The sequence below is a fragment of the Drosophila teissieri genome, chromosome 2L (genome assembly GCF_016746235.2).
Source record: "Drosophila teissieri strain GT53w chromosome 2L, Prin_Dtei_1.1, whole genome shotgun sequence".
Lineage (NCBI taxonomy): Eukaryota > Metazoa > Arthropoda > Insecta > Diptera > Drosophilidae > Drosophila > Drosophila teissieri.
Genome location: NC_053029.1, coordinates 3,960,352 through 3,985,114, shown reverse-complemented (window position 1 = coordinate 3,985,114; position 24,763 = coordinate 3,960,352). Strand labels below are relative to the sequence as shown.

The window sequence follows — 24,763 nt, the reverse complement described above, 5'->3', positions numbered from 1 at the left end:
TGGTGCCAGCAATAAAGGCCAAGCTCAACAACAATAGAAAACAACGACATTTAGAGCAGGAACAACAGAAACGGCCACCACACAGATACCTCCTGCTGATGAGGATGGAGCACAGATCCAGCTCCCGCTCCAGCTCCAGCTCCGGTGACCAGCTAATCTGGCACTTCCTTCTGGTTTGCCCCACAGGACGATGCCATCATCGGCATCGAAATGACAATACACTGCATCAACTTGACATGCGGCTGTACATACGTCCTGTGATCATTTTAATACGTTTGAATCTAATTTTTAAATAGTTTATTATTATCAGTCAGCTTTTATTTGCTATCTGCGGTCTCAAACAAAGCAGCACTTCAGCAGCGGTAAGAGCTATTAAAAGATAAGGCCATTGAAAAAACCAAAACAATTATAGAATTGTGCCAAGTGAGTACTTGTTGGAATCAGTTCAATTTTTTAGTGGAAATTGAACCTAGATGATTAACCAAAACAATGACCAACTTGAATGGGTACAAAGTGACGTGCTCCTAATTTTGCGAAATGCGTAAATTTAGACACAGTGATTCAATCGAAATCGCTCTCTTTTTTAAAAACGACACACTTTTAAAAAAAGAACCGTGACTGATTAAACCAGCGACCTTCACAGGGCCAACTAGTATCACATTATTTGTCTAGTGGTCTCTCTATAGAACTGCAGTCTTATCAATACACCGAAAATATTAAAGTAAACTTAATTACTCGCATTACTTTTGCCAAATATATTAACAATATAATCGATATTTGAACTAAATATGTAAGTGAAATTAAGAAGTGAAGTAAGGAAGTAGATATGAATTTGAATTCCTATTTCTAGTTAGCTTTGTGAATCATATTTATAGTTTTTGTTCAGTGTGCTGATTGCTGAGAGTGCCGCAGTTGTCATGTTCAAGGCGTTCATAATGTTGATAAGTTAACAACCTTTCAATTTTTTTGCGCTAATCACAAAACACGGCGTTGAATTCGCGTAGGCAGTTTAAGGTTGATTTTAGACGAAGAAAGTTGTACCTAGCTATTTTGTCCCGAAAGATAATACATACATATATGTCCAGTGTTTTGAGCAACGTTTGGTGTTCTCTGCTGGCCAAGCAGCCAACGAAAGAATGCGAATTTGCATTGGAAGGACGATGGAATTCCCAGGAGGATGTTCCCAATCTCCCGCCGCATTATCTCCATCTAATGTCATTGGCCGCCCGGCGGGCGCAGAAAACTCGATTTTCCCGGGGAAAAGCAGTGAGGGAGCAGGAGCCACCTGATGTCGCAGGAATTAGCCTACGCATCCGACGGATGCGCATTGACCTGCTCGAGATCTCGACCTCTGACCCAAAACATCTGCTCCTGCTGCTTTTGCAAACTGTTACCCACTCACACGCTGACAGCCAGCGTAAGTTTTACTTTTCTCGCACTTTTGTTGTTTGGCCTCAGAAAGTTTGTGTTTGGTTTTCTGTTTTTCGAGTAGAAGGTCCCTTTGTTATACGAAAATCTATTAGGCACCTAAATATTTTACATATTTTTAGTTCTTAAAATCGTTAACTTGCAGTTATTAAACAGTAACCAAGTGCATCGTTTGAATGGCAACTCTTTTTAAGTCACTTATCTTATCACGACGTTAGTCACACGACTTTATAACATATGATCAAAACATACGATTAAATTGATTTTTGAGATAGACAAGTATATATGTTAAATAAGTGAAGATATTTTTTGACAAGCAAAATCGTAGAGTATCTGTTCAGTGTCCACGTCGATAGGGAATCTTTTCCGTTCAGTTTGTTGTCTGGCATTTTCGCCAGAAAATTATTTATTCCACATTTTTTGGGGTTCTCCGCTTGGGAGTTACTTCACCCCAAAGCGTCTCCTACCCATAAATCTCATTGGTTAGGGGCTTCGAGTTTTCTTTTATTTTTGGTTACGGGCTTAGGAGAAAACGAGTGAATAAGTGTACCAGCTGTAATCAAAGTTATTTCATTCAGTTACAACTGTTTTTTCTTTTTTGTTTTTTTCAGGTCAAATGCTGATAAAATGGCTAATCTCAACGATGCAGAGCAATCCGAAGAGTTCCACAATTGACGGCAATCTGGAATTATTTAATACTCTAGCGCTGCAGTTCTGCAATAATCTCAAATATGTCGGCGTCCTCAAGCAGATCTCCAATGAGCACTTGGAGTGCGGATTTAGCGTGAGTTCAATGCACTGCACTTTTATTCCCCGGAAATTGGTCATCTCTGTAGGGAGGTGGCTCCTAGTTCCTAACTAAAGGGTGCTAACAGGGCGGAAGTTGCCACGGCTTGGCCGGAAATGATGACTGCGCGTTGGACGGCGGGTTTGTAACTACGAAAAAAGGATGGATAATCCGGCCGAAGGGTTAGCAGATCAAGGGGGCGGCTAAACTAACTTTCAAGTCATTAGCGTTTCAGGAAAAACTATTGATAATGACTGTCGCTGCGACACTGAAAGAAAAACTATGCAAAAACAATGTCTTAAAATGTTAGAAATCCTAATGCAATCCTTATCAACTGAGCTCATGCTTGATACATTTTGTATCTGGGCAGTATACTTTTTTGTAGCCCTACTTTAACATGAATTTCTGTTAAAATTTAAAGTTTGTTAATCTGACAGCCTAATAGTGGCTAATTCTGGTCAGTGCATCGATGCTCTGATGGTCCGGATTTGACCCGAGGCCTATTGGGCGCTGGGACCTTCAACTTATGGCCTTTCTGCATAATGTTACTCATACGCAGCGTTGTCCAACTCGTCGCTGGCTCGTCGAAGTTGCTGCGAAAAGTTGTGCAAAACTGAACCGCAAAGTTGTGCCCGGAAATTAGCAATTCCATTGCAAAAAAAAACCGAAGAAATAAAATAAAAGGCAAGAGCAGGCCTTCGGTGCACTTTCATTTAACCGAGCTACAGCGGTTGTCCATCTCCACCCGGCCACGCCCCCAATGCGCCCCAGCCTGCAAGTGTCAGAACTTGTTAAAACTTTACAGTCGGCAGCCGTCAACTATCAAAAGCCAAGTTCTCTTTGCCAGCATTAACAATTTTACGCTTTCGCTGTTGATTTTGTTGTTTTGCTGCATGCGAAATTATGAAACCAAAACTGCGCACTGCAAGAAAATGCTGCAATCTGAATCGAGATAATTCAGTATTATATATAATACGCTGGCGACATTTTTCCAAGTGTATTGTGAAATGCGAGCCCTATAATATTGCGCTAGTAATTCTACCAGTTTCCTTTTTATCCACTCGTTCTTGTCCAACTCTTTGGCAACCATCTGGCGATGGTCATCTTCATCTGCCGGGCCTAATGGACTCCATAATAGTTGGCTATATCATCGGGCATAGTTTAGCCGGCCATTTACCATTTACCATTACCCATTTACCATTTAGCATTTAGCACTGCTCTTGACCAGAAAGCTAAATAAACAAGCAGTTTGGGAAAAAGGCGGAAGGCTTTAATTGCCCAGTAAAAAGAGGCCCAAGAAGCTGGCCCCATTTCCATTTCGAGGCCTGTAAACCGAGACCCAGTTAAGTGTTATTAGACAGGCGACAGCAGGAACAACAGAAACAACAGAAACAACGACAACAACTACAACAACAACCGGCGAACAACCAAGAACCAAGAACGTACAACAACCAAAAGCCACCGCAAATAATGAAGCACTAGATATAGCCCTCAAATTAGTTTAGGCCAAAAGTTTTAGCCACAGCAGCTTAACCTCAAATCCCTGAGAGGCCCAAACACAAGATAGCACAAACACATATAGCCAAAAATGTGGGCGGCGAAAATGGGCGGGGATGATGAGGGCGGCAGACGACACCGTTAAGTGATTTTCTATGTGATGATACTTGAGCTCAAGATTATGATATCACGAATTTCTTCAACTGGCTGCCAACTAGATATATTTATATATCAGTATACTTGTATGTCTAACGACGTCTCCGATGTCTCTGGAATTTGTTCGAACTTTTTGGGCAATAGGCCAGCTCTCCAGGGAGCAAAAGAGGGGGGAAAGGCTGTGTCAAAGGTTCGATGTTCGACTTTAACTTTGCTTGTACAGTACTATATCGCTATGTGAGCTTAGAAACTTGTTAACATTAATTAGAACGTTCTTGGATCAGAGACTTCGTTTCCAAATCGAATGCTTTATGCATTTACATTTATTTTTAAATAGTTTCTTAATCCGTTCTAAACTTTGTGGATTTTTTCATTTCGCTATGATTACTGTACCCTTAGATACATTTTTTGTTGTTGTGCCACAGTCCCTTCTGTTTTCCCGTGCTATTGTTGCTGCAGCTCATTGAAAGTTTGTGCGTTTTTATTGCTCGCAGTCGAAAGTTTTTCCCATTCCAATCGACGGGTATTATTCTTTAGGTTCAGCCGGAACAAACCAAACTTTGATGCAGAAATGAGCAAACTGGATTTGAATGTGCAATGTAACTACTGAGAGCTTGTGTCTATTGGTTTGTTAGTTTGCGAGTGTGCGTACGCGTGTTGGATTGTTTCTATATATATATTAGTTATATCTTTATATAACATGTGTATATATAATACTGGATGTAGAATGTGGCTGATGGGATTAGGGTGCATAGAATCGATGATGATGTTGTTGGTAATTAAGTGGGAATTGGGAAACAACCGAACTGTATCACAGGCCGAAATTGTGTTATAATCTCTTATTAAGTGCTTAAACCAAGTAAATAACTTTTTATTGTTATTTTGTGTAATCCTCTTCAAACCCTAGCATACAAGCATGGTTTTGTAGCTTATTTCATGTGGCAAACATAGCAAATCTTTTAGTTATTGGGTCACCTGGGAATATGCGACAACCAAAAACATTTTCTAATTTTCGGTCAACTAATACAAAAAATATCCCTTGCACTCTGCACTTTGCGTACTTATCCCCACCTTCATGTGGCTTCTTATGGTTAGGTTTTGGGTTTTTATCCATTTTTTTAGTTTTAGGGATGTGGGGTTGCACTTCAGTTGCTTGGTTGGTGGCTTGGTTCTTTAAAATGTGCAAACAACATGCAAATCGCTGGCAAACACTTGGGCACAAATGGTGCAAAGTGCGATAAACTTGCCACGGGCCCACCCACTCCTTATGGATAAACTGCTTACAGGGTATATCGGATGTAGTGTCGGGACAGGATGTTGCACTTCATTTGCATTTGTCAAGTTCTCAGATCTTTGATTGATTAGCACGTGAGAGCCTGCAAGTGTGAGTGCGTATCTATGACTCTGCTTAAGCATAATTAAATTGCTATATTAATTGAACTTGTTTTGCAAAGTTATTATTAATATTTGGGGGTTATTCTGAGAAACACTTAAAATATAAGTAGAAGATTATTTTAAAATGCTCTTTACCTATATTTACTCTACAAACATTGCACAAGTTGTTCGTATAATGTTGGCAAATGTTAGTTCCTTGTGTTCCTGCGCTATTTCGCTTGAAGACTTGACAACAAGAAAAGACGATTCCCGCAGTGGGACTGAGAAGTCACAATCAAAATCAAAGAAGTCCTGCATGCACAGAAAAAACAGGAGCATGACAGAAAATAAAGCGAACTTAGGCCAACTTAGGTGCTTTTAAGTTTTCTCGCTTGTCGCACACTCGAGACCACTTGCCGTCTCTTTCTCCGTGCTTGCAGTCGTCTCTCTCTTTTATTTTCCATCCCACTTGACAGGCAATTAGAAATTATTGGATGTATGTGTGGGGAATACAGAGTGTAAAATGCTTGCTATTAAAGTACACAATCAAATTGATATTTTCTGAAAATTGTCTTATTTGAGTTGCTTAATATTAATAATAGCTTCTTTTTCAATCTCCAGCCCTATGAAATGTACCAATGGACGCACACGGAGCAGCCGACAACCTCATTGCCCCTGACCCCCGGAAAACTGGACAAAGTGGCGGCATGGCCATTCTCCAGCACACCATCCGGAATTCGAGCGCTGGAGTCCGGTTCCCTGGCGTCCCTGGGTGGAGGTGTGATGGCAGGATCTTTGGCAACCCTTGCCACTGCATCCACAACCACCACGTCGGACAATCAGAAAACCCTGCAGCAGATCCTCAAGAAGCGTCTGCTCAACTGCTCAACGTTGGCCGAAGTGCATGCGGTGGTCAATGAGCTGCTGAGCAGCGTGGATGAACCACCACGTCGTCCATCGAAGCGATGTGTGAATCTCACGGAACTGCTGAATGCCAGTGAGGCGACAGTTTATGAATACAACAAGTCCGGAGTGGAGGGCGCTGTGAAGAGTTTCACGGATGCGGAAACTCAAACGGAAAGCGAGGACTGCGTGGGCACCTGCAAGTGCGGGCAATCCACGACGCAAATTTCCGATAACGAAAGTGCAAAGGACAATGAGAACAAACCACATGCCTCTGCCCCGCCCCCTCCCCCCCCCCCCCCGCCGCCGCCCGCCTTTGTTGCACCCGCTCCGCCACCACCACCTCCTCCGCCGCCACTGGCCAACTATGGAGCACCGCCACCTCCGCCACCCCCTCCTCCAGGCAGCGGTACCGCCCCGCCACCGCCTCCACCTGCACCTGCATCTGAAGGAGGTGGCGCAATACCGCCTCCACCACCGCCCATGAGTGCATCACCCTCTAAGACGCCGATCTCACCCGCTCCACTGCCCGATCCCGCCGAGGGCAACTGGTTCCATCGCACAAATAGTGAGTGCACCGAAAAATAATACTACAAATATATATAAAATAAATAATATTATTTTTAGCCATGCGCAAGAGTGCAGTTAACCCGCCGAAGCCAATGCGTCCATTATATTGGACGCGGATAGTGACGAGTGCTCCGCCTGTGCCACGCCCCCCATCGGTGGCCAATTCCACGGACAGCACGGAGAACAGCGGCAGCTCACCCGATGAACCACCGGCTGCAAGTGGTGCAGATGCCCCGCCCACTGCGTCGGCCACCAAGGAGATCTGGACGGAGATCGAGGAAACGCCACTCGATAATATCGATGAGTTCACGGAGCTCTTTTCCCGCCAAGCAATCGCGCCCGTTAGCAAGCCCAAGGAACTGAAGGTCAAGCGCGCCAAGTCGATCAAGGTTCTCGATCCCGAGAGGTCCCGAAATGTGGGCATTATCTGGCGCAGTCTGCATGTGCCGTCCAGCGAAATCGAGCATGCTATATACCACATAGACACATCGGTGGTCAGTTTGGAGGCACTGCAGCACATGAGTAACATTCAGGCGACAGAGGATGAGCTGCAGAGGATCAAGGAGGCAGCCGGCGGAGAGATTCCGCTCGATCATCCCGAACAGTTCCTCCTGGACATTTCACTGATTTCCATGGCCAGCGAGAGGATATCCTGCATTGTTTTCCAGGCGGAATTCGAGGAGTCTGTAACGCTGTTGGTTCGAAAGCTGGAAACCGTTTCCCAGCTATCGCAGCAACTGATCGAAAGTGAGGATTTGAAGCTGGTCTTCTCCATTATCCTAACCCTGGGCAACTATATGAACGGAGGCAATCGGCAGCGGGGACAAGCAGATGGCTTCAATCTGGATATTCTGGGCAAGCTTAAGGACGTCAAGTCCAAGGAATCGCACACCACCTTGCTCCACTTCATTGTGCGCACCTACATTGCGCAGCGGAGAAAGGAGGGAGTGCATCCGCTGGAAATCCGCTTGCCGATCCCAGAACCAGCGGACGTCGAAAGAGCCGCCCAAATGGATTTCGAGGAGGTGCAGCAGCAGATCTTCGATCTCAACAAGAAGTTTCTGGGTCAGTCTAGAGTGCGCATTTGCAACGAAATCGATAAACTAATCCATGACTAATCCCACTTCAGGTTGCAAGAGGACTACGGCCAAAGTTTTGGCCGCCTCCCGTCCGGAGATCATGGAGCCATTCAAGTCCAAAATGGAGGAATTCGTGGAGGGGGCGGACAAGTCCATGGCGAAGCTGCATCAATCTCTCGAGGAGTGCCGCGAGCTCTTCCTGGAGACCATGCGCTTCTATCACTTCTCACCCAAAGCCTGCACCCTCATTTTGGCCCAGTGTACGCCGGACCAGTTCTTCGAGTACTGGACGAATTTCACCAATGATTTCAAGGATATTTGGAAGAAGGAGATCACCAGTCTCTTGAATGAATTGTAAGGAATTGCATAATGCTACTACTACTTACTTTAATTTACATGACTTACATGATTTTCGTCGGTGTTTACACATTTGCAGAATGAAGAAGTCGAAGCAGGCCCAAATTGAGTCGCGTCGCAACGTTTCCACCAAGGTGGAAAAGTCCGGACGGATTTCCCTCAAGGAGCGCATGCTGATGAGGCGCAGCAAGAACTAGTTGTTTCGATTGAATATATTTTGTATTTCTAGTTGCTTTTTATTACACGATTGCTCAGCAAATTTCCCGTTATATGGATGTATGCTCCACTAATTGTTAAGTTACAAAATTGTATAAACACTTTAAATACACGCGTTGTGGCTCTACAAATAAATTGTGCTCTTGCTTTTGTCGTTGCGCTCTTACTAGAGCGTGGGAAGTGCACTTCATTTAGTGCAAATCGTTTCGCGACGGATATAATTCACAAACTTTTGGCACTTTATTCAAAATTGCAATTGCTAACTCTGCGAATAATTGTACAGCACTGTTTTTCAGTGTTATCGGCATCGCTCGTCGACTTATCGCTGAACATTCCTATCGATAGTAACAGCCGCGGAAACAGTCTCCACAAGGTGGAGACTGTGGTGGAGAGTTTCCAGAGTGAGCGGAGAATAAAGTAGTGGGAATCACACGGTTGAAAGTTCTTGATCAGGATCAATAGCGATAAGAAGCGAGACACTTTGTTTCTTTCCCATGGTTCCGATATGAAAGCCGAGCCAGACAGTTTCCTGATGTCCGGGCCAATCATCAGTCGCATCGAATTTGTTAATAAAACAATCGTGAGAATTTTTCTCTTTAGCCATTAGTTTTTCGTTTTATTTGTTGGGATCCGTCTTTCTTTAAAAGCTAACATTTGGAAAAATGTTTTGAAATTTTTGTATTTTTCATTTTATGTTTTGTAAATTTCTATCGATTAGCAAAAAGACTTTTTGCCACGCCCACCAACAGCCCAAAAATAACACGCCCAAATTTTTAATTTTTTTTTCATTTTATTTTTTCTGCAATTTCTACCGATATTCCAGAAAATGTTAAAATTTCTCGTTAGCACTTCCACTACCTGATGTAGTCGGTCAACGGCGAGTCAACTGAATTCTTGTAATCTTATCCCCGTCTATTTCGATCCTTTCCGCCTTCTTTTCGACCTGTGAGCACTTCCTGTCAGTGCTGCCAATTTCATCCCACACTGTCCATATCCAGCCCATTCTCCAATAATCTTCAGGCGTAGCCGCCCTCAGAGCAGTCGGCTCATCTTCTATCTGATCTTGTATCTGATCTGTAGAGCCCGCAGGAATTGGATTTCCTGTCGAAAATCCAATACAATCGCCAACAATTAGAACGCAGAACAAAACGACTCCCAGCTTGAACATATTTGGCACACTTTTGAGCTGCGATTGTGAGTAAGAGTAGCTTCACGATAGAACTGAAGCTTTAAGGTGCTGAAGCCTTCTTTTATAGGCGTCTTATCAACTATGTTCAGTACCTTTGACACTTGCTTCTGTGAATCAACGGGCGCACTTGATAACATTCAACTTTCGGATGGTTAATTGTTTATAAATCAAACCATAGTTTTGAAGAAAGACAAGGGAATTCCATGTAAAGATTGTATTCTATATACAGAAGGTATAATCTTGAGACATTAATCTTTCTAACCTTTCAGTTTCGGCGCCCACCAAATTTCGCAAGAGCATGTGTGTAAAACGAGGCTATTAGCTTATTGAAGAGGGCTCTATGAGGTCAAAGCCGAGACAAAATACTCACTCCGAACACATAAAGGAGTACACAAATATCAAGGTTATCAATCCCGAGAAATCCCGAAATGTGGACATTATCTGGCGAAGTCTGCATGTGCCGTCCAGCGAAATCGAGCATATAGCATATACCACATAGACACATCGGTGGTCAGTTTGGAGGCACTGCAGCACATGAGTAACCTTCAGGCTTCAGAGGATGAGCTGCAGAGGATCAAGGAGGCAGCCGGCGGAGAGATTCCGCTCGATCCTCCTGAACATATCGTTGATTTCCATGGCCAAAGAGGGGATATCCTGCATTGTCTTCCAGGCGGAATTCGAGGAGTCTGTAACGCAACAACATGTTGTTTTGAAAGTTGGAAACCTCAGATCTTTGATCTCAACAATAAGTTTCTGGGTCAGACTAGTGCTCTCACTTGCAACGAAATCACTTAGCTAATCAATGAAATCGCCCTGATCCATGTTGCTGCGCCCACTTCAACGCCCACAAACCGCCCAAATCTAACACCCAAATTTGTATTTTTTGTTTCTTATTTTATTTTATTTTTTACTTTTTTTTACCGATATTCCAGAAATGTTACAATTTCTCTTAAGCTCTACTACTACATGAGTAATGGGTATCTAATAGTCGGGGAACTCGAGTATAGCATTGTCACTTGTTTTATTTAAATTGGTTTTGATTCATTTCGCTTCGGAGTCTCAAAAATAGAATCGAAATCGAATCCTGGACTTCCAACCTGGCTTAAGTCGGGCACTTTGAAAGGCTCCATACGGATGGTCTTTGGTTCCAGTGAGCTCTTTATGCTGTTCACAGTTTCTCCGATTGCTGCCTGACCATTTTCAATCCGGACCAGTCTCTCCTTGATGTCCTCCGAGATAGTTTTCAAGGAATCCTGCAGAGCGGTCAGCTGAACTTGTATCTGATCTGTGGTAACCGGAGGAATTGCATTTCCTGTCAGAGACCCAATACGATCGCCAACAATAAGAACGCAGAACAAAAGGACTCCCAGCTTGAACATATTTGGCACAATTTTCAGCTGCGATTGTGAGTAAGAGTAGCTTCACGATAGAACTGAAGCTTTAAGGTGCGGAAACCTTCTTTTATAGGCGTCTTATCAACTATGTTCAGTACCTTTGACACTTGCTTCTGTACATCAACGGGCGCACTTGATAACATTCAACTTTCGGATGGTTAATTGTATATAAACTAAACTTTCTTTGAAGAAATCCATCTAAGATTGTATATAGAACAGCAAGTACAATCAGCAAGCATGTGCGAGACATTGATCTTTCTAACCTTTCAGTTTCGACGCCCACCAAATTTCGCAATCACCATGTGGGTAAAACGAGTCGACTATCTGCTGGTCGAACCGATTGAACGAAATACTCACTACCAAAAAGCACACAAAAGCTGGAATTTTACCGGATAAATTCACTGGGAACTTAAGGTCAGTTTCTGGGTCAGTCTAGAGCTCTCATTTGCTACGAAATCACTTGGCTAATCAATGAAATCATGCAGATTCCAGAGACATAGACGCAGCGCAAGTTTGTTGACCCATGTTGCCACGCCCATAAACCGCCCAAAGCTTACACCCAAGATTTTAATTTTTTTCATTTTATTATTTGTTCTGCAATTTCTACCGATATTCCAGAAAAGGTTACAATTTCTCGTTATCACTTCCACTATCTAATGTAGTCGGTATGGTAAACAGCAGTTTTATAAACTTATCCATTTCTAATATTTCCGCTTTGGTATACTTAATAAGGATGTTCTTTGGTTCCTCTGAGATATTAATGCTGTTTAAAGTTTCCTTGATCACTGCCTGATCATGTTCTATCTTGGCCAGTCTCTCCAAAGTAGTTTCCGAGAAATCCGGCAGAGCAGTCGGCTGAACTTGAATCTCATCTGTAGAGCCCGGAGAAATTGGATTTCCTGTCAGAGATCCAATATAATCGCCAACAATAAGAAAGCAGAACAGAACGAATCCCAGCTTAAACATATTTGGCAATTGCTAGTGACAATAGATTCAAGATAGTACTGAAGCTTTACGGTGCAAAAACTTTCTTTTTATAGGCGTCTTATCAACTATGTTCATAGTGTCATATGTCATATATGACATTGCCTCTGTATACTGCATTAAATTAAACGGGCGCACTTGGGAAAATCCATAGTTTGGAAGAAAGACAAAGCAATACCATCTAAAGATTGTATTTTATATACAGAAAGTATAATCTTGAGACAGAAAGATTAATTTCTAACCTTTCAGTTTTGGCTGATTGAAGAGGGCTCCATGAGGTCAAAGCCAAGATTTGCAAACAAGGAACTCGTGGTGGGGGCGGACAAGTTAAGTTACAAAATTGTTTAAACACTTTAAATAAAGGCGTTGTGGCTCTACAAATAAATGGCGCTCTTACTAGAGCGTCTTCTTTTAGTGCAAATCGTATCGCGACGGTTATAATTTCAAATTTTTGGCGCAATTGCTAACTCTGCGAATAAATGTGCAGCACTGTTTTTCAGTGTTATGCGACATCGCTAGTAGACTCATCGCTAAACATTTCTATCGATAGTACCACGACCTGTGCTGTTTCACATCACTAGCCCAACAGCTGATTGTACACAAAACAAGACAACAGTTGAAGGAATTTCTTTATTTGCAATTCGAATCAGATATTTTATTGAAACCTCCACAATGCACCGATCCCACCCGAGTATCAGTCGTCGCAAGCACCTCATGAAGGAGATGATGGAGGACGACTACGCCCTGCCCACGGAAACACAGCAAATCGCACGGGTCATCAGCAGCCGGGGAAACAATCTCCACGAGGTGGAGACCGTGGAGGAGAGCTTCCTGGGTGAGTGGAGAATCAAGTAGAGGAAAATCCCATTGTTGAAAGTTTTCTATTTAAATTCGATAAGTGGTTTCGAATCGGAGTCTGCATATGATGATCCAACCAAGCCATTCTGCTTGATCTCAGGCTGAATTTCCATTAGTATCGAATCGGAATCTGCATATGATGATCCGCCATTCTGCTTGATCTCAGGCTGAACTAGTTGTATGGGGCTAGGTTTGTATAAGGGGTAGCTCGGTGGTGCCAGTGACCTCTTTATGATGGCCACAGTTTCCTTGATGGCGGCCAATCGCCTTTTGTCGGCTGCCTGTCGATCTTCTATCCCGACCAGTCGCTCCTCGATGTCCTGCAAGATAGTTCTCGCGGTAGCCTCCTGAATCTTATCATCTTCCGGCCATTCAAATCGACTTCCTGTCAGAGATCCAATACGATCGCCAACAATAAGAACGCAGAATAAAACGAATCCCAGCTTGAACATTTTTGGCACACTTTTGAGCTGCGATTGCGATTGCTAGTGACAATAGCTTCACGATGGTACTGAAGCTCTAATGTGCAAAAACCTTCTTTTTATAGGCGTCTTATCAACTATGTTCAGTACCTTTGACATTGCCTCTGCACTTGGGGAAAATTCAAATTTTTGATGATTCATTGTATGTAATCTAATCCATAGTTTTGAAAAGAGACAAGGGAATTCGATCGAAAGATTCGAATTATTGAATTATACAGCAAGTATAATCTGGAATCTCTTATATTTCTAACCTTTCAGTTTCAATGCCCAACAAATTTCGCAAAAGCATGTGGGTAAAACGAGGCGACTATCTGCTGGTCGAACCGATAGAAGAGGGCGATAAAGTCAAAGCCGAGATTTGCAAAATACTCACCCCCGAACATATAAAGGAGTACACAAAAGCTGGAATTTGGCCGGATAAATTCGCTAAAAAACCTGTCCCGGAGGAAGCTACCAGCCAAAACAAAGACGATTCCGATTTCGAGGATGATCTCCTGCCCAATACCAATCGTCCTGTAAATCGGGATTCCTCCGACGACGAGGAAGATGAGGAAACATCCAGCGAAGAGGACTAAACGACGTACAAATACATAGATAGGATATTTAAAAATGTGTCAAACTGAATTAAACAAAAACTGTTAAAGGGAAAGTTCTTCCCGTAATCAAGAACACCTTTTGTGCTTTACAAAAAGATTGTATTTTCGATTTTTTTCATACTATTGTTTAGTCTTCCACCATCTCTACATCTCAGGAATGTAACAAAATAATGTGTCTGTGAATGCTGGTGCTACTTCTAAGTTCTCGTAACCGATCTACAATTGTTGCAAAAGCTACACAAAAGCCTACAAAAAGAAGTAATAAGCGCTGAGATCCACCCTTAAAGCGTTTATGCTCCTCATTTATTAACTGCGATTTGTTTATGGTTCTTTATCGAGCTGAGCAGAGTCATCGCTCTCCTTCAGGTCGACATCATTCAGTTCATCGATTTTGGGGCAAGCCAGAGCTTCATGCTTGGATTCCAGGGCCAAGGTTGAGGGTCTTGTTTTGGTGAAGGGAAAGTTGGTGAGGTCCTCGATTTGAGGTGTGTGTACAGCAATAAGGTCCGTCTGAGTGGAGCTGCAATCAATGATCTCGGCCTGTTTCTTAATAGCGTCCTGTGGCAGATTGCACACCATGGTGAGGCAGTTGACAATGGTTCCAATCGAGCTTTGCAGCATTTGAACCTGATCGGTGAGCATGGTGCATCTTTTTGCCAAATCATTTACCACGGCGGCTGAATTTTGATCGAGACTCAGGTGGCCAGACCCTCCGCCATTCGAGTCCTCGCCCTGTTCCGCAGTAGCAGGTATTCCCTTGGGATCCACCTCCATGGTGGACACCTTTTTCCACAGCGCATTGATGGCCTGCATCTGCAGCTGCTGAATCTTTCGCTCGTTCTCGAGCTGGGCCTTCGTAAGTAGCATATCCTTGCCGAGTTGTCTAAGAAAGTAGATAGACAGACCATTAGAAAAAAGTGATCTGGGACACATTAGTACAGAGGACACCTACTCGATATACTCCTGCGTGCGTCGTCGTTGCAATCGTTCGGCAATGTCCTTGTTAGTCTTCTTGCGTGTGTGATAGCCTCGCCACATCTTTTGGATGGTAACGGCGGAGGACTCCGTCACGTGTTCGATCAACCGATCCTGGCAGTTCAGGTTGTTGTCCACCTGCTGCTTCAGCTGCTCCTGATGCATCTGCTGCTGCTTTTGAGCGGCCATCTTCCTGATTGCCTTTAGTTTCTCGATGTTGATCTGCTCGCCGTCGTCGTCAGTGCTAAAGCCGCCGCTATCGACCAATGCTCCCGATTGCTGCAGTTTCTCCTGTAGCTGCATTTTGTCTCCGCTGCATTTGGTCGCCATTCTCCGTGGACTGCTCGTGGGACTTTGGTTCCTCTTTAGCTGTGGACTTCGCACTCTCGGCAAGTTTAGTTTGTTGTCTTTAGAGTAAGTGGGTAAATAAACATAAATATGTATAAGTAACCTGTGTCGTTCTAAAAGTCTAGAGTAACAACTACTGGCTACCTTTATTTTTGTTGACCTTGGTCTTGTGCAGCTGAGGGTTTAGAGCGCTAACCGTAACTCTTTGGGCCACAGCGGCGGGACAGACATCCGGACTCATCAGAGTCTCTGGCACCGGGACCATTTTCGAGGCAGCCGCCAATGGACCCCCAGATGGAGTTTGACTGATGAACGTTTGATCTGTGAATTGATTGTTACTTCTAATATAATTTCCCCTATCATTCATGGTTTCTTACCATTGTAGGGATTGGGTGTTATATTTCGTGGCGTGGACTCCGTGGAATTGTATGTCTTGGTTGTCACGCTGCTGGACATTCCGCTGCCGGCTAACGTAAAGCCTTCGCCATCGTTCTTAATGTTCTCAATCAGCGAGATACTCATTTGCAGCGAATGATTCGAAGATCCGTTGTCGCTAACAATGCTATTGTTACTGCTGTTCCCGTGATAGCTATTCACCATGGACTCCGGAGATCCCTGGCGGCCACTCAAGCGGGAGACTTTAAATCGAAGATATAGAAGCTTTCGTTATATATAAAAGGGGTAAATAAAAGGTTAATAACTTACATCTGGGCGACTGAATGCGACTCGTGGGCTTTTTGCGATGGGATGAGGGCGAGGTGCTAGCAGAACTATTTGCGTTATCCATGATCTCTTCCTGCAGCTGCCGCTGATGGTGTTGCGCCTTGCTGAGAATCAAGCGGAGCTTCCTATCGTTTTCATTTTCCAGCGCCTTGCCCACCAGCGGGCACACAGAACTCAGGTATTTAGCCAAGCCCGACTGCTCGCCCACACGGAATTGGCGACCACGTCCCTGGCTATACAGCCACTCCGCCTTAAGACTCTCAATAGGATCGACCACAAAGCCATCGATGTACTTGAGGCTCATGCACCAGTTCAAAACAAAAGGTCGGTAGTCAAAGCCACTGGAAAATGTGATGCAATTTAAATGAGGCGTTTGAGATTGCCTTTAAGGTCAATCATTAAGCTAACTCACTCCAAACTGTTGGTCATGGTCACACAGGGATTATCCGCGATGGAAATGCTCAGCAAGTTGCTCAGATGCGACAGCGTACAGATCTCGTTGAGATCGTTGATGCTATTCTTGGCCAACGTAAGGGTTTCCAGAGAGGTGGGCAAACACTTGTCGCACTGCCTCAGATGCGTCAAGCGATTTCCGTGCAAATATAGCTCCTTGAGATTGCGCAAATAGGACATATCCGAAATGCTGCCAATGCTATTCTCTGCCAGATTCAGGCACTCCAGATTGACATTCATGTTGAGATGCTCGATGGTCTTGATGTTATTTCCCTCCAGATTAAGTACGCGTAAGTGGATGCACTCCTTCAGACCCTCGATAGAGAGTATGCCGTTGAAGGACAGGTTCAGTTCACGGAGACAGTGCAGCCGGCAGACGCCATACATTCGCAGCAATTGATTCCTAGCCAAGGAGAGCTGATAAGTTGGGATTAGTTGTCAATTAGGAACTTCTTCTATTAAACAGCATTTCGCATATCACCGTTTCAATTTTAAGGTACGAGTCTATGTTGTCGATCTTCTGCAGCTCGTTGTCATCCAGGATGAGCTGCCGGATGCTGTGCGCATCGTCCTGTTTGGGCACCTTCTTCAGCTTCTGCTTGGACAGGTTCAGGATGTGCTTCTCCTCGCCACTTTCGTCGCCTGTTTGGGATACCAAAGCTCAATGGATTACTAATGCATTTAAGAAGGGTTACACAAATGTTCAAAAAAGGTAAATCTATTTAAATATATTATCAGATTTAGAAGAATAAATTATAAATTATAATTATGTAAAAGCACTCGCAAGGAAACACATACTGCAAGCTTCACTGTATGTGTGTACATGTTACAAAATTGATGACTTCATCGGGGGGCTGGACTTTTCAAGTAGATGGAGAGGAGGTCAGGGCGCAGGTGCGTCCTTTTCAGCCTTTTCAGGACCTCGAAGCCCCCGCCGAGTACACTCAACATTAACCCCAACTCCCCAAAAGCAGACTGCAAATTCCTATGCAGCCAGCACACAGATTGCCCCCCAATCATATCGTGTGAATAGTTAGCTATAGTTAATGCCCAGTCTTTTTGGGGAACTGGCCTCTTACCACTCATTTTGCTGATTGGCAGGCCGAAATTCCAACGCTGCTCCCAATTTTCTTTAAGTAGCAGATACTTAGTGAAAAATCAATGGGCCACTTTACTTTGCTCGCTGTATTAGATTGGCGATTTCCGAATTGTGCAGCTCAGCTGTTCCGATTGCAGTCCTTTGGTTACAATCCGGGCTTATAATTCAGTCCACGCCATGGTTTGCAAATTTAGTTTTTATTTTAGCGCCGTGCAATGCAGTGAATTTTGTTGTTTATTGTTATTATACTACATTTATCGATAATTGGAGGCGTGAAGCCGTTATCGGCAGCTTGAATACTCAAGACTGCGCCACTAATTATCGATTACACTGCGCTGGGTCTATCGCACCTGCAAAAGCCCGCCAATTTCAAATTCATTTCCAATAAGAATACCGATACTGCAAATATTTGATTAAAAAATATCTCTCCCGTTTGAAGAATTCAAAGAAGAAAATTAAAATAACTTATATATTTTCACGGATAATATGTTTTTACCAAGCCGTGGTGTTTCTGTTTTACTGAATGTAATGTGTTCCAATTTTAACCTAGCCGTTTCCACCAACCAGGACATGAGCATAAAGACGATCGAAGTTAAGAAAATTTATTGAGTGGAGACAATTCCGAAGCAAATTTGAACGGGATGCTGGCGCAGCTGTGTGCTGGGAACGGAAACGGAAATGGAAGAAGTAATGGTGACTTTGTGCGGATAGTGCGTCGGCGGTGGTTTCAGGACTTAATCTCGATGCAGGCATCCGGACTCGGCGCCACCTCGCAGCCCTCCTGGGTGACGGGCTTAAGCATGGCCAGCGTGGTGGCACCGTCCAAGACCTCATCCTTTCGCACGTGCAGCATATCGATCTCGGTAAGTGCAACATTTGGTTCCTAGATAAGAAATATGACTTGAAAATGGACTACAGAAGCGGTACGGAAGGGGAAATTCAATTGAATTGAATTGATCGTTCACCTTTTCCATGGCGGCGTCTGACACCTGTAAATGGTATTTGTCCCGGCAATACCGCGACAGCAAGGCAATGCCCATTTCCCGGTTCTTCGCGTACTTCGTCTCCCAGGCGTCCAGCAGGCGATTATAGTACCGGGCGTTCTCGACATAGCGCAGGTATACATGGGTGCCGGCGGTGGGGAAGATCCGTTCCAGCGGCTGACACCTGGCCAGCTCGTCCTCGGCAACGATCAGGCAACGCACATCATCCGGCAGCAGATTATCCAGTATGGTATCGACGTACTCCTCCCGGAATTCGATGCTGCGGTTAGTGTACTGGTTGTGTTTGCGCACCTCCTCTGCAGTCAGGCAGGTGGTGAAGATGCGTTTGTCATGGCACAACGGACCGGTCAGATTGAGCTCCTCCAGGATTTCCGCCTGCTGACGTTCGTTCAGCTTAGGCGGCACCTGATAGAGAGCCGTATTCAGCACGGCCTGAATGAGCGGACCCTTCACGTGCAGATCCAGTGGCAGTTCCGAGTGCAACGACGGCGATATATTGATCTCCAGTAGCCAGGGCACTAGATTCTCATCCAGGAGCACATCAAAGCCAAACAGCTCGAAGCAATTGTAGCGAAAGTTCACATTCTGGCGGTACATGCGATTCAATCCCGATTCCCCGCTCACGATGCCCTTGATGACCAGATTCCGAAGAGTGGCCCACAAGCGCTTTGTGTTAACGCCACGATTCTCCAGGCAGGACCACAGCGATTGCAGTGTCCACTTGTGGCCCTGACAGGCATTAAAGTCCTCGTTCTTCGCATAGTTCTGCGAGAACTTGTTGATGCTGTAATTGGTCAGGTGCATGCAGCGCTCGTCCAGATTGCTCAGCTCCGAGCTGTACTTGACGGACGCGAAACGCGCCAGTCCATCCTTGTACATATAGATGCGGAGTGGGTTAATCGAGGTCAATACCACATACAGACGCATATCGAACTTATTGTCGTTGATCAGCAGCGGACGTTCAATGTATCTGAAACGAAGCAAGTTTGTTAGGAAAGATATTTGATGAAGAAGTTTTGTAGACCCACTTCTGGACCACCAAGGGACGATCTTTGGGAAATTGACTCCACTTGTTCACAATGCGTATGCCCGTTCCACGGGCACTCGCCGGCGGCTTTACAATCCACTTTGTCAGCTTTGAGGCGTTTTTGGGCCACACCTGGCGCAGACTTTCCAGGTCGTCTGGCATGATGTAGGATCTGTTACAGGAATATGCGAAAAGATAATAGAAATTCAAAGTTGTATTTGCGCAGTGCTCACTTTTGCATAAATCCAAACTCCTTCTTGCCGAACTTCTTCATATTGTTGTAGATGCTGCGCCACATGGTGTCTTTTCTACCGATTCGGAACGAGCCGGGTATGTGATTGTACTTCTGGTGCGATCGAATGGTCCTGAAGCCGGGACTCTTCATGTGCTTCTCCCACACGGCCATCCAGTCGGTGGTGTCTGCAACAAAGTTAAAACGATTAGATGGGGTTGATGCAATAGTAATCATTAGTAGACGCACTCTTGATGATGCGGAAGCCCGAATTGAGCACCACTCGCTTGACAATCTTCGGCATCACGGGGCTGAGTTTCCATTTGAGGACTCGATGCAATGCTGCCGGCATTGCAGGACCCTTGTCCGCGTGGGACGTAAAGTTCAGGTACGGCGGAACGTGCGGGAAGAGACTGGGCGATAGGATGGCATCTGGACGGAAATAAACAGACGCCTCCGAGTCTGTGGTGCGCACAGACTCCTTGGATGGCGTCTTCTGCGGCAGCAGGCGGGTGTGCTTGCTTTGGCGCGTCTCCGTGTTGTCCTCCTCCAGAAAGAAAGGCGTGCCCACATACTCCTCCTCCGAGTCCGAATCGTCGTAGTAGTTGATGTCGTCGATGGCTGAAAATGTAATCAAGATGAGAAGATTCACTTTGAATACATCATTTATATTGTTTGTTACCCGCGCACGGATCGTCCTCGTGCCTCCGGTCGTTATCGTGACCGGCTCCCTTGTTGAGGGAGACTCCCACATACGAGGTGACGTGATCTCCGCCGGAAATCCGCGGGCTGTGGAACTGCGGCTGGCTGTTCTGGGGCGCATTGGCGTACAGCGAGGCGTAGAGACTCGTCTCCAAAGCTGTGGCCGCCGACTTGGTCAGCCCGTTTTGGGTTAGCAGTCTGCTCTTCTCCTCCTGCTGCTGCGTGCTCAGCATGCTGCTGCCGTGGAACGAGTTCACCACGATCTTGCTGGGCGGCGACGGCTTGAGGGTTTGGGTGCTTGGGCAGGACATGTTCGACGGTGGCACCTTCGCCTGGATGGGCGGACTGAGGCTGGAGCGCTTGGGGCCGTTGCCGTTGCCGTTCCCGGCTGAGTTGCCCGCCGTGTGCTTGGCGAAGGCCTCCTCCCTTGCGCGCTTCAATAGCATCTGATTGGTTAGTGGAGCGGAGGCGGTAACACGTAACATGGAATGCACAGGCGGAAGGCACAAAGGAAATTAAGACATGCAGGTTAGCGGCAGGATATCATAGTGAAATGTGATTGATAAATCTTAGTACTACTTGTATTAATAAGCTAGAAGTTATGATAGCAATGCAATGGAAATCTTTCATTATTAAGCATCGAAAAACAAAAAAAATAAATAAGCGTTAATTGGAAAACATGTAAACACCAATGCTAATACTTTCAAAGAGGTAACCCTAAATAGATAAAGACACAGAAAGTGATTCCAACCGAAGGTTACATGGATACAAACAAATATCGTAGGCAACACGCTCACCTGGACTTTCTTGTACGGCTCCGATTGGAGCACACTGTTGGCCACGACGGGAACATTTGAGGCCGTGGGGGCTACCTTGGGTGGGGAGCCGTTGGCCGGGGATCCCCGGCTGATGATGCGCTGCGCGGCTGCCTTGGAGACACCTCCTCCTGCAAGCTGTGCCACCTTCTCGGGCGTCAGCCGTTTGCGCGGCGACGGCGGTGATCTTTGCTTTTGGCCAGGCGGCGAGTGGCGTGCCGAGACGGCATCGGTTGCCGTGGCTCCAGCAGCGGATCCTCCACCGGCTGATCTGCGATGCTGTGGAGTGCTGGCCTGGATGGGCCTGCCCTGATTTCGATTCGGTGCGGCCAGGTGCGGTTGCAGGTGGTGCGCCGAGGCGGGCACGTGGTTGTGGTGGGCCAGTTTCTTGCACATGACCATCTTGTCCTTGTACAGCTCCACCTCCTCCAGCCAGGACTCGTGGAAGTCGAGTATCTCGATGCCCTTGCCACTGCGCTGGTGTCCCTGATTGTGGTGATTCTGGTGGTTCTGCCGTCCCGTCAGGCTGTGGTTCTCCTTGGCGGCAGTTCCCGATCGGGCCGACGTTGTCCTCTTCTCGGTCATCTGAGCCATATTGAGTTCACAGGTGATTTGGATAACTGCAAGTGATTAAAACGGTGTTTATTGAGTTTATCCGTCTCTATTTCTTTGAATATTTGTAGATTGGAATTATTATTTGGCGATTTCTCAAGTTGTATTTTTTAAATATAGTTTTTCTAATATTATTTATTACATTATAAATATAATATTTTATACATTTTTTAGATGCAAATTGGTGAACACTTGCAATTCTGTGGACTGCACCTGCTCCGGATTCCCCAAAAATTGGGAGAACTATTTCAGTCTCGTGCTGGTCGAATTTCGAAAGTGGGTTTTCGAATGGGTTCAAGGTGGCTGATTTTTTCTATTTTTTAATTGACGGTGTTTTAGGTTATTACTTCACCACTCGGGGCGGTATTTGTGTGCGCGGCGGCGTGTCAATGGATGGCTATTTTCGAAAACTCATGGCACAGCCAAGATCATCCAAGGAAAATAGAAAAACCAATAAAAAAAAAAAGAGCGAGAAAAATACAGAATGCGGGGCACACTTCGTTCATCGATTGCCAATCGATCAATAGCAACGAGATGCGTGCCAAAAAAGAGGAGCAGACAAAAATAAACAAGACTTTCGCCTTCAATGAATACGCACCGCAACATTCAAAAATTTCAATTGGCGCGAAAAATGCACAATCGTTATCGTTCTTGTTGTTGTCTCCGACAGCCGGCTTTTGCTGCACTTGTGTGCGTGGGTGTATGTGAGAGTGGCTTTGCGCGCGTGTATGGGTGTGCAGACTCACCTTAATATTTTTTTTACATACGCACAACGAATTTAGTTTAATTACACAAACAAACCGAGAATCATAAGACAGCTATCGACACGAGGACTCGATTTGAAAAGAAATCCATAGACATTTACATATGTCCCACTCGGGATTTTTGTTTGTGTTTCAAGCAGGGATGGGAAAGTGTGAGAGCTAGTGTCTCGATACTAATCGATTTTTGGGAAAAATATTTTTATTGTGACAGCTCGCACGTCACGGCTTGTATATATCGATATTGATATTTTATATATGTGGCAGCGCTGTCCAATTATCGCTGATTTCTTGGCGGGCAATTTGAATATAATCAAAAAAATATGATAAATGGAACAACATAAATACATATTTCTTATTTAATAGATTGCAAGTTTTCTGTTTCTTCCACTTGTTTTCTATTAAAGACATTGTTTAAAACTTTTTGTTATACATACATATATGAATTTTTATATCCGGAAATTCCATTTCAATCAGTCGTCCACAAAACAATGGGTTTAAAAATGCATAATAGTATAGATACAATAAATAACGATAAATATGTTTTATCCATTTTTAATTCTACTGATAATTTTAATCAGTAGTTGTGGTATACTGACTATAGCCAGCTATTCATGTACTAATTACATAATATAAATCTATGAGTTAATTGAACAATAGTTTACCACAACATAAATAAAGCTGCCAAAAACCGAATAATTGGGAGTGATTAATTAATAGGCAATAAAATGAATTTAAGAAGTTCATGCGCAGTTCCCGGGGATTAACTGGCCATCAAACAGTTTGACATAAATCAGGCATCTGGTCGGGCGGCTTCTCGTTCCTCTACCTAAATTACAAAAAAATTAAAATCGTATCGAACAAGAAAGGAGACCTACATGAGCGGAACGAATGCTGTGATCAAATGCCGCAGTTGGCCAATGATGAAGCCATCAACGTTTCAGTTTATACACCTCCTCTTGCCGGTGGAACGAGCGGCCTTTATTGATTTTGATGGCTGCGCAGCAGTACAAAGTGATTTATCGCAGATCCTGCGGCAAATGGTGAAGGAACACACAGAGACCGGCATCCACAAGATACGAATCCCGGGTCCGAATCCGAATCCGTCGATAAGTTGTGGCGGCCTTTAAACGGCCCTCGAGGCGACTTCATCACCATCATCGTTACCGCCTACAAGACGTCAACACCCAGTGGTCAGAAAACAAGCGAAGGAAACTGAAACTGCACTGAGAAAAAAGGGTAACAAAGAAATGATCAGAATATAACTACTAATTAATTGTTTACTCATTTCATAAGAATAGGTTAAAATAAAACAGAGAATTGTCATATCATTTCTGTGGTAAACTAATAAACTCTTTACTAACTATAATTATATACTCATTTATAAGATTAGCTTAAAATTAAATAGAGCATTTTCAAATATTTTTCTACAATTTTTGTGGTAAACAAATGCACTTTTTCGATCAGTGTACACACACAATGGGATATAAGACTCGAGAAGAATGTCTGCACTGCGCCGCTGATGAACTTATCTACATCTCGGGACATTAACGTGTTTGTTGTTTGGGCCTGTGTTTTGTCATTGGTCGGTCTTCGTTTGCAGGACCCGATACAGTGGCACTTTCGATGGTTCGATCAGATCGCAGATATGGCCCAAATGCACTTGTGTGGGCCATTTCCAAAGAGCCCTAACCAAGTGGCTTACACGGAAAGAAAACCAATGTTTTGTGCAAATCAGGAGATTAGGAAGGATTCTCTATTTAAGCAAAAGTATGATGTGCGAAAAACAATGCAGTTTTAATGCCTATAAATGATATATTTTCTAGTTTGTGTTCCAATTTTCTCCCCGTAGTTTACTAATATTTTCTTGTTGTGCGATAAGCACGCCGCTTGTTTATAAAATATTATTATATACTCGTCAGTGGAAAAGTATCGGGTTCCCAAAGTAAATGCAATTAATTTGCTGCTGCACAATGCGCACAATGCGAGAATAGAGGATCTGCAGGATTTCTATCCAACTAATTTGGGCCCATTGAGGGAACGGCGAGACATGTGTGTGCTTTGGAGACCCTAATCCTTTCACTAGATGTTTGCTTTCCGCACCTTTTGGTAAACATGAGATGGCTTGAAAAGGATTTGCGA

The 24,763-nt window shown here is 44.4% G+C and overlaps 4 protein-coding genes across 10 annotated transcripts in view; 2 read left to right on the top strand and 2 right to left on the bottom strand.

Moving 5' to 3' along the window:
* The window catches only part of LOC122619406 (protein cappuccino), a 30,141-nt gene extending 21,639 nt beyond the window's left edge, over positions 1-8,502 (top strand). For 6 of the 7 annotated variants that reach the window (XM_043796330.1, XM_043796348.1, XM_043796364.1 and 3 more), the window contains 5 exons: positions 2,040-2,212; positions 5,864-6,713; positions 6,773-7,780; positions 7,845-8,148; positions 8,231-8,502. In XM_043796330.1, coding sequence (XP_043652265.1) covers positions 2,040-2,212; positions 5,864-6,713; positions 6,773-7,780; positions 7,845-8,148; positions 8,231-8,348 — 2,453 coding nt within the window. In that variant the 3' untranslated portion in view covers positions 8,349-8,502. Of the gene's footprint in view, positions 1-1,062; positions 1,418-2,039; positions 2,213-5,863; positions 6,714-6,772; positions 7,781-7,844; positions 8,149-8,230 lie in introns of those variants that run through there. The other variant, XM_043796384.1, reaches the window with a different exon arrangement.
* A 4,000-nt stretch (positions 8,503-12,502) lies between these two features.
* On the top strand, positions 12,503-13,943 carry LOC122613725 (probable RNA-binding protein EIF1AD). Its single transcript, XM_043788054.1, has 2 exons — positions 12,503-12,769; positions 13,533-13,943. The coding sequence occupies exons 1-2, from the start codon at positions 12,607-12,609 to the stop codon at positions 13,847-13,849; spliced, it is 480 nt and encodes a 159-aa protein (XP_043643989.1). The 5' UTR covers positions 12,503-12,606; the 3' UTR covers positions 13,850-13,943.
* Positions 13,944-14,148: 205 nt separating this feature from the next.
* On the bottom strand, positions 14,149-17,712 carry LOC122613719 (centrosomal protein of 97 kDa). Its single transcript, XM_043788039.1, has 8 exons — positions 17,449-17,712; positions 16,851-17,011; positions 16,329-16,786; positions 15,899-16,257; positions 15,571-15,831; positions 15,338-15,514; positions 14,823-15,252; positions 14,149-14,753 (listed from the first exon to the last, which is right to left on the bottom strand). Exons 1-8 carry the CDS (start codon positions 17,453-17,455, stop codon positions 14,192-14,194), a joined length of 2,415 nt encoding a protein of 804 aa, XP_043643974.1. The 5' UTR covers positions 17,456-17,712; the 3' UTR covers positions 14,149-14,191.
* Positions 17,713-18,054: 342 nt separating this feature from the next.
* On the bottom strand, positions 18,055-22,762 carry LOC122615681 (tubulin polyglutamylase TTLL4). Its single transcript, XM_043790730.1, has 8 exons — positions 22,607-22,762; positions 21,231-21,868; positions 20,414-20,879; positions 19,981-20,352; positions 19,733-19,919; positions 19,501-19,671; positions 18,434-19,442; positions 18,055-18,351 (listed from the first exon to the last, which is right to left on the bottom strand). The coding sequence occupies exons 2-8, from the start codon at positions 21,840-21,842 to the stop codon at positions 18,196-18,198; spliced, it is 2,973 nt and encodes a 990-aa protein (XP_043646665.1). The 5' UTR covers positions 21,843-21,868; positions 22,607-22,762; the 3' UTR covers positions 18,055-18,195.
* Positions 22,763-24,763: the final 2,001 nt, after the last annotated feature.

What these genes read in the sequence shown, in the direction of transcription:
- LOC122613725 (XM_043788054.1), top strand. Translation starts at nt 12,607, where the DNA reads ATGCACCGATCCCACCCGAGTATCAGTCGTCGCAAGCACCTCATGAAG. An exon ending in CGTGGAGGAGAGCTTCCTGG is followed by an intron (nt 12,770 to 13,532) that starts GTGAGTGGAGAA and finishes CTAACCTTTCAG; the next exon opens with TTTCAATGCCCAACAAATTT.
- LOC122613719 (XM_043788039.1), bottom strand. An exon ending in ACCATGACCAACAGTTTGGA is followed by an intron (nt 16,258 to 16,328) that starts GTGAGTTAGCTT and finishes CACATTTTCCAG; the next exon opens with TGGCTTTGACTACCGACCTT. An exon ending in CAAGGTCAACAAAAATAAAG is followed by an intron (nt 15,253 to 15,337) that starts GTAGCCAGTAGT and finishes CTTACTCTAAAG; the next exon opens with ACAACAAACTAAACTTGCCG.
- LOC122615681 (XM_043790730.1), bottom strand. Translation starts at nt 21,842, where the DNA reads ATGGCTCAGATGACCGAGAAGAGGACAACGTCGGCCCGATCGGGAACT. An exon ending in CGAGGACGATCCGTGCGCGG is followed by an intron (nt 20,353 to 20,413) that starts GTAACAAACAAT and finishes TTACATTTTCAG; the next exon opens with CCATCGACGACATCAACTAC. An exon ending in GGGCTTCCGCATCATCAAGA is followed by an intron (nt 19,920 to 19,980) that starts GTGCGTCTACTA and finishes ACTTTGTTGCAG; the next exon opens with ACACCACCGACTGGATGGCC.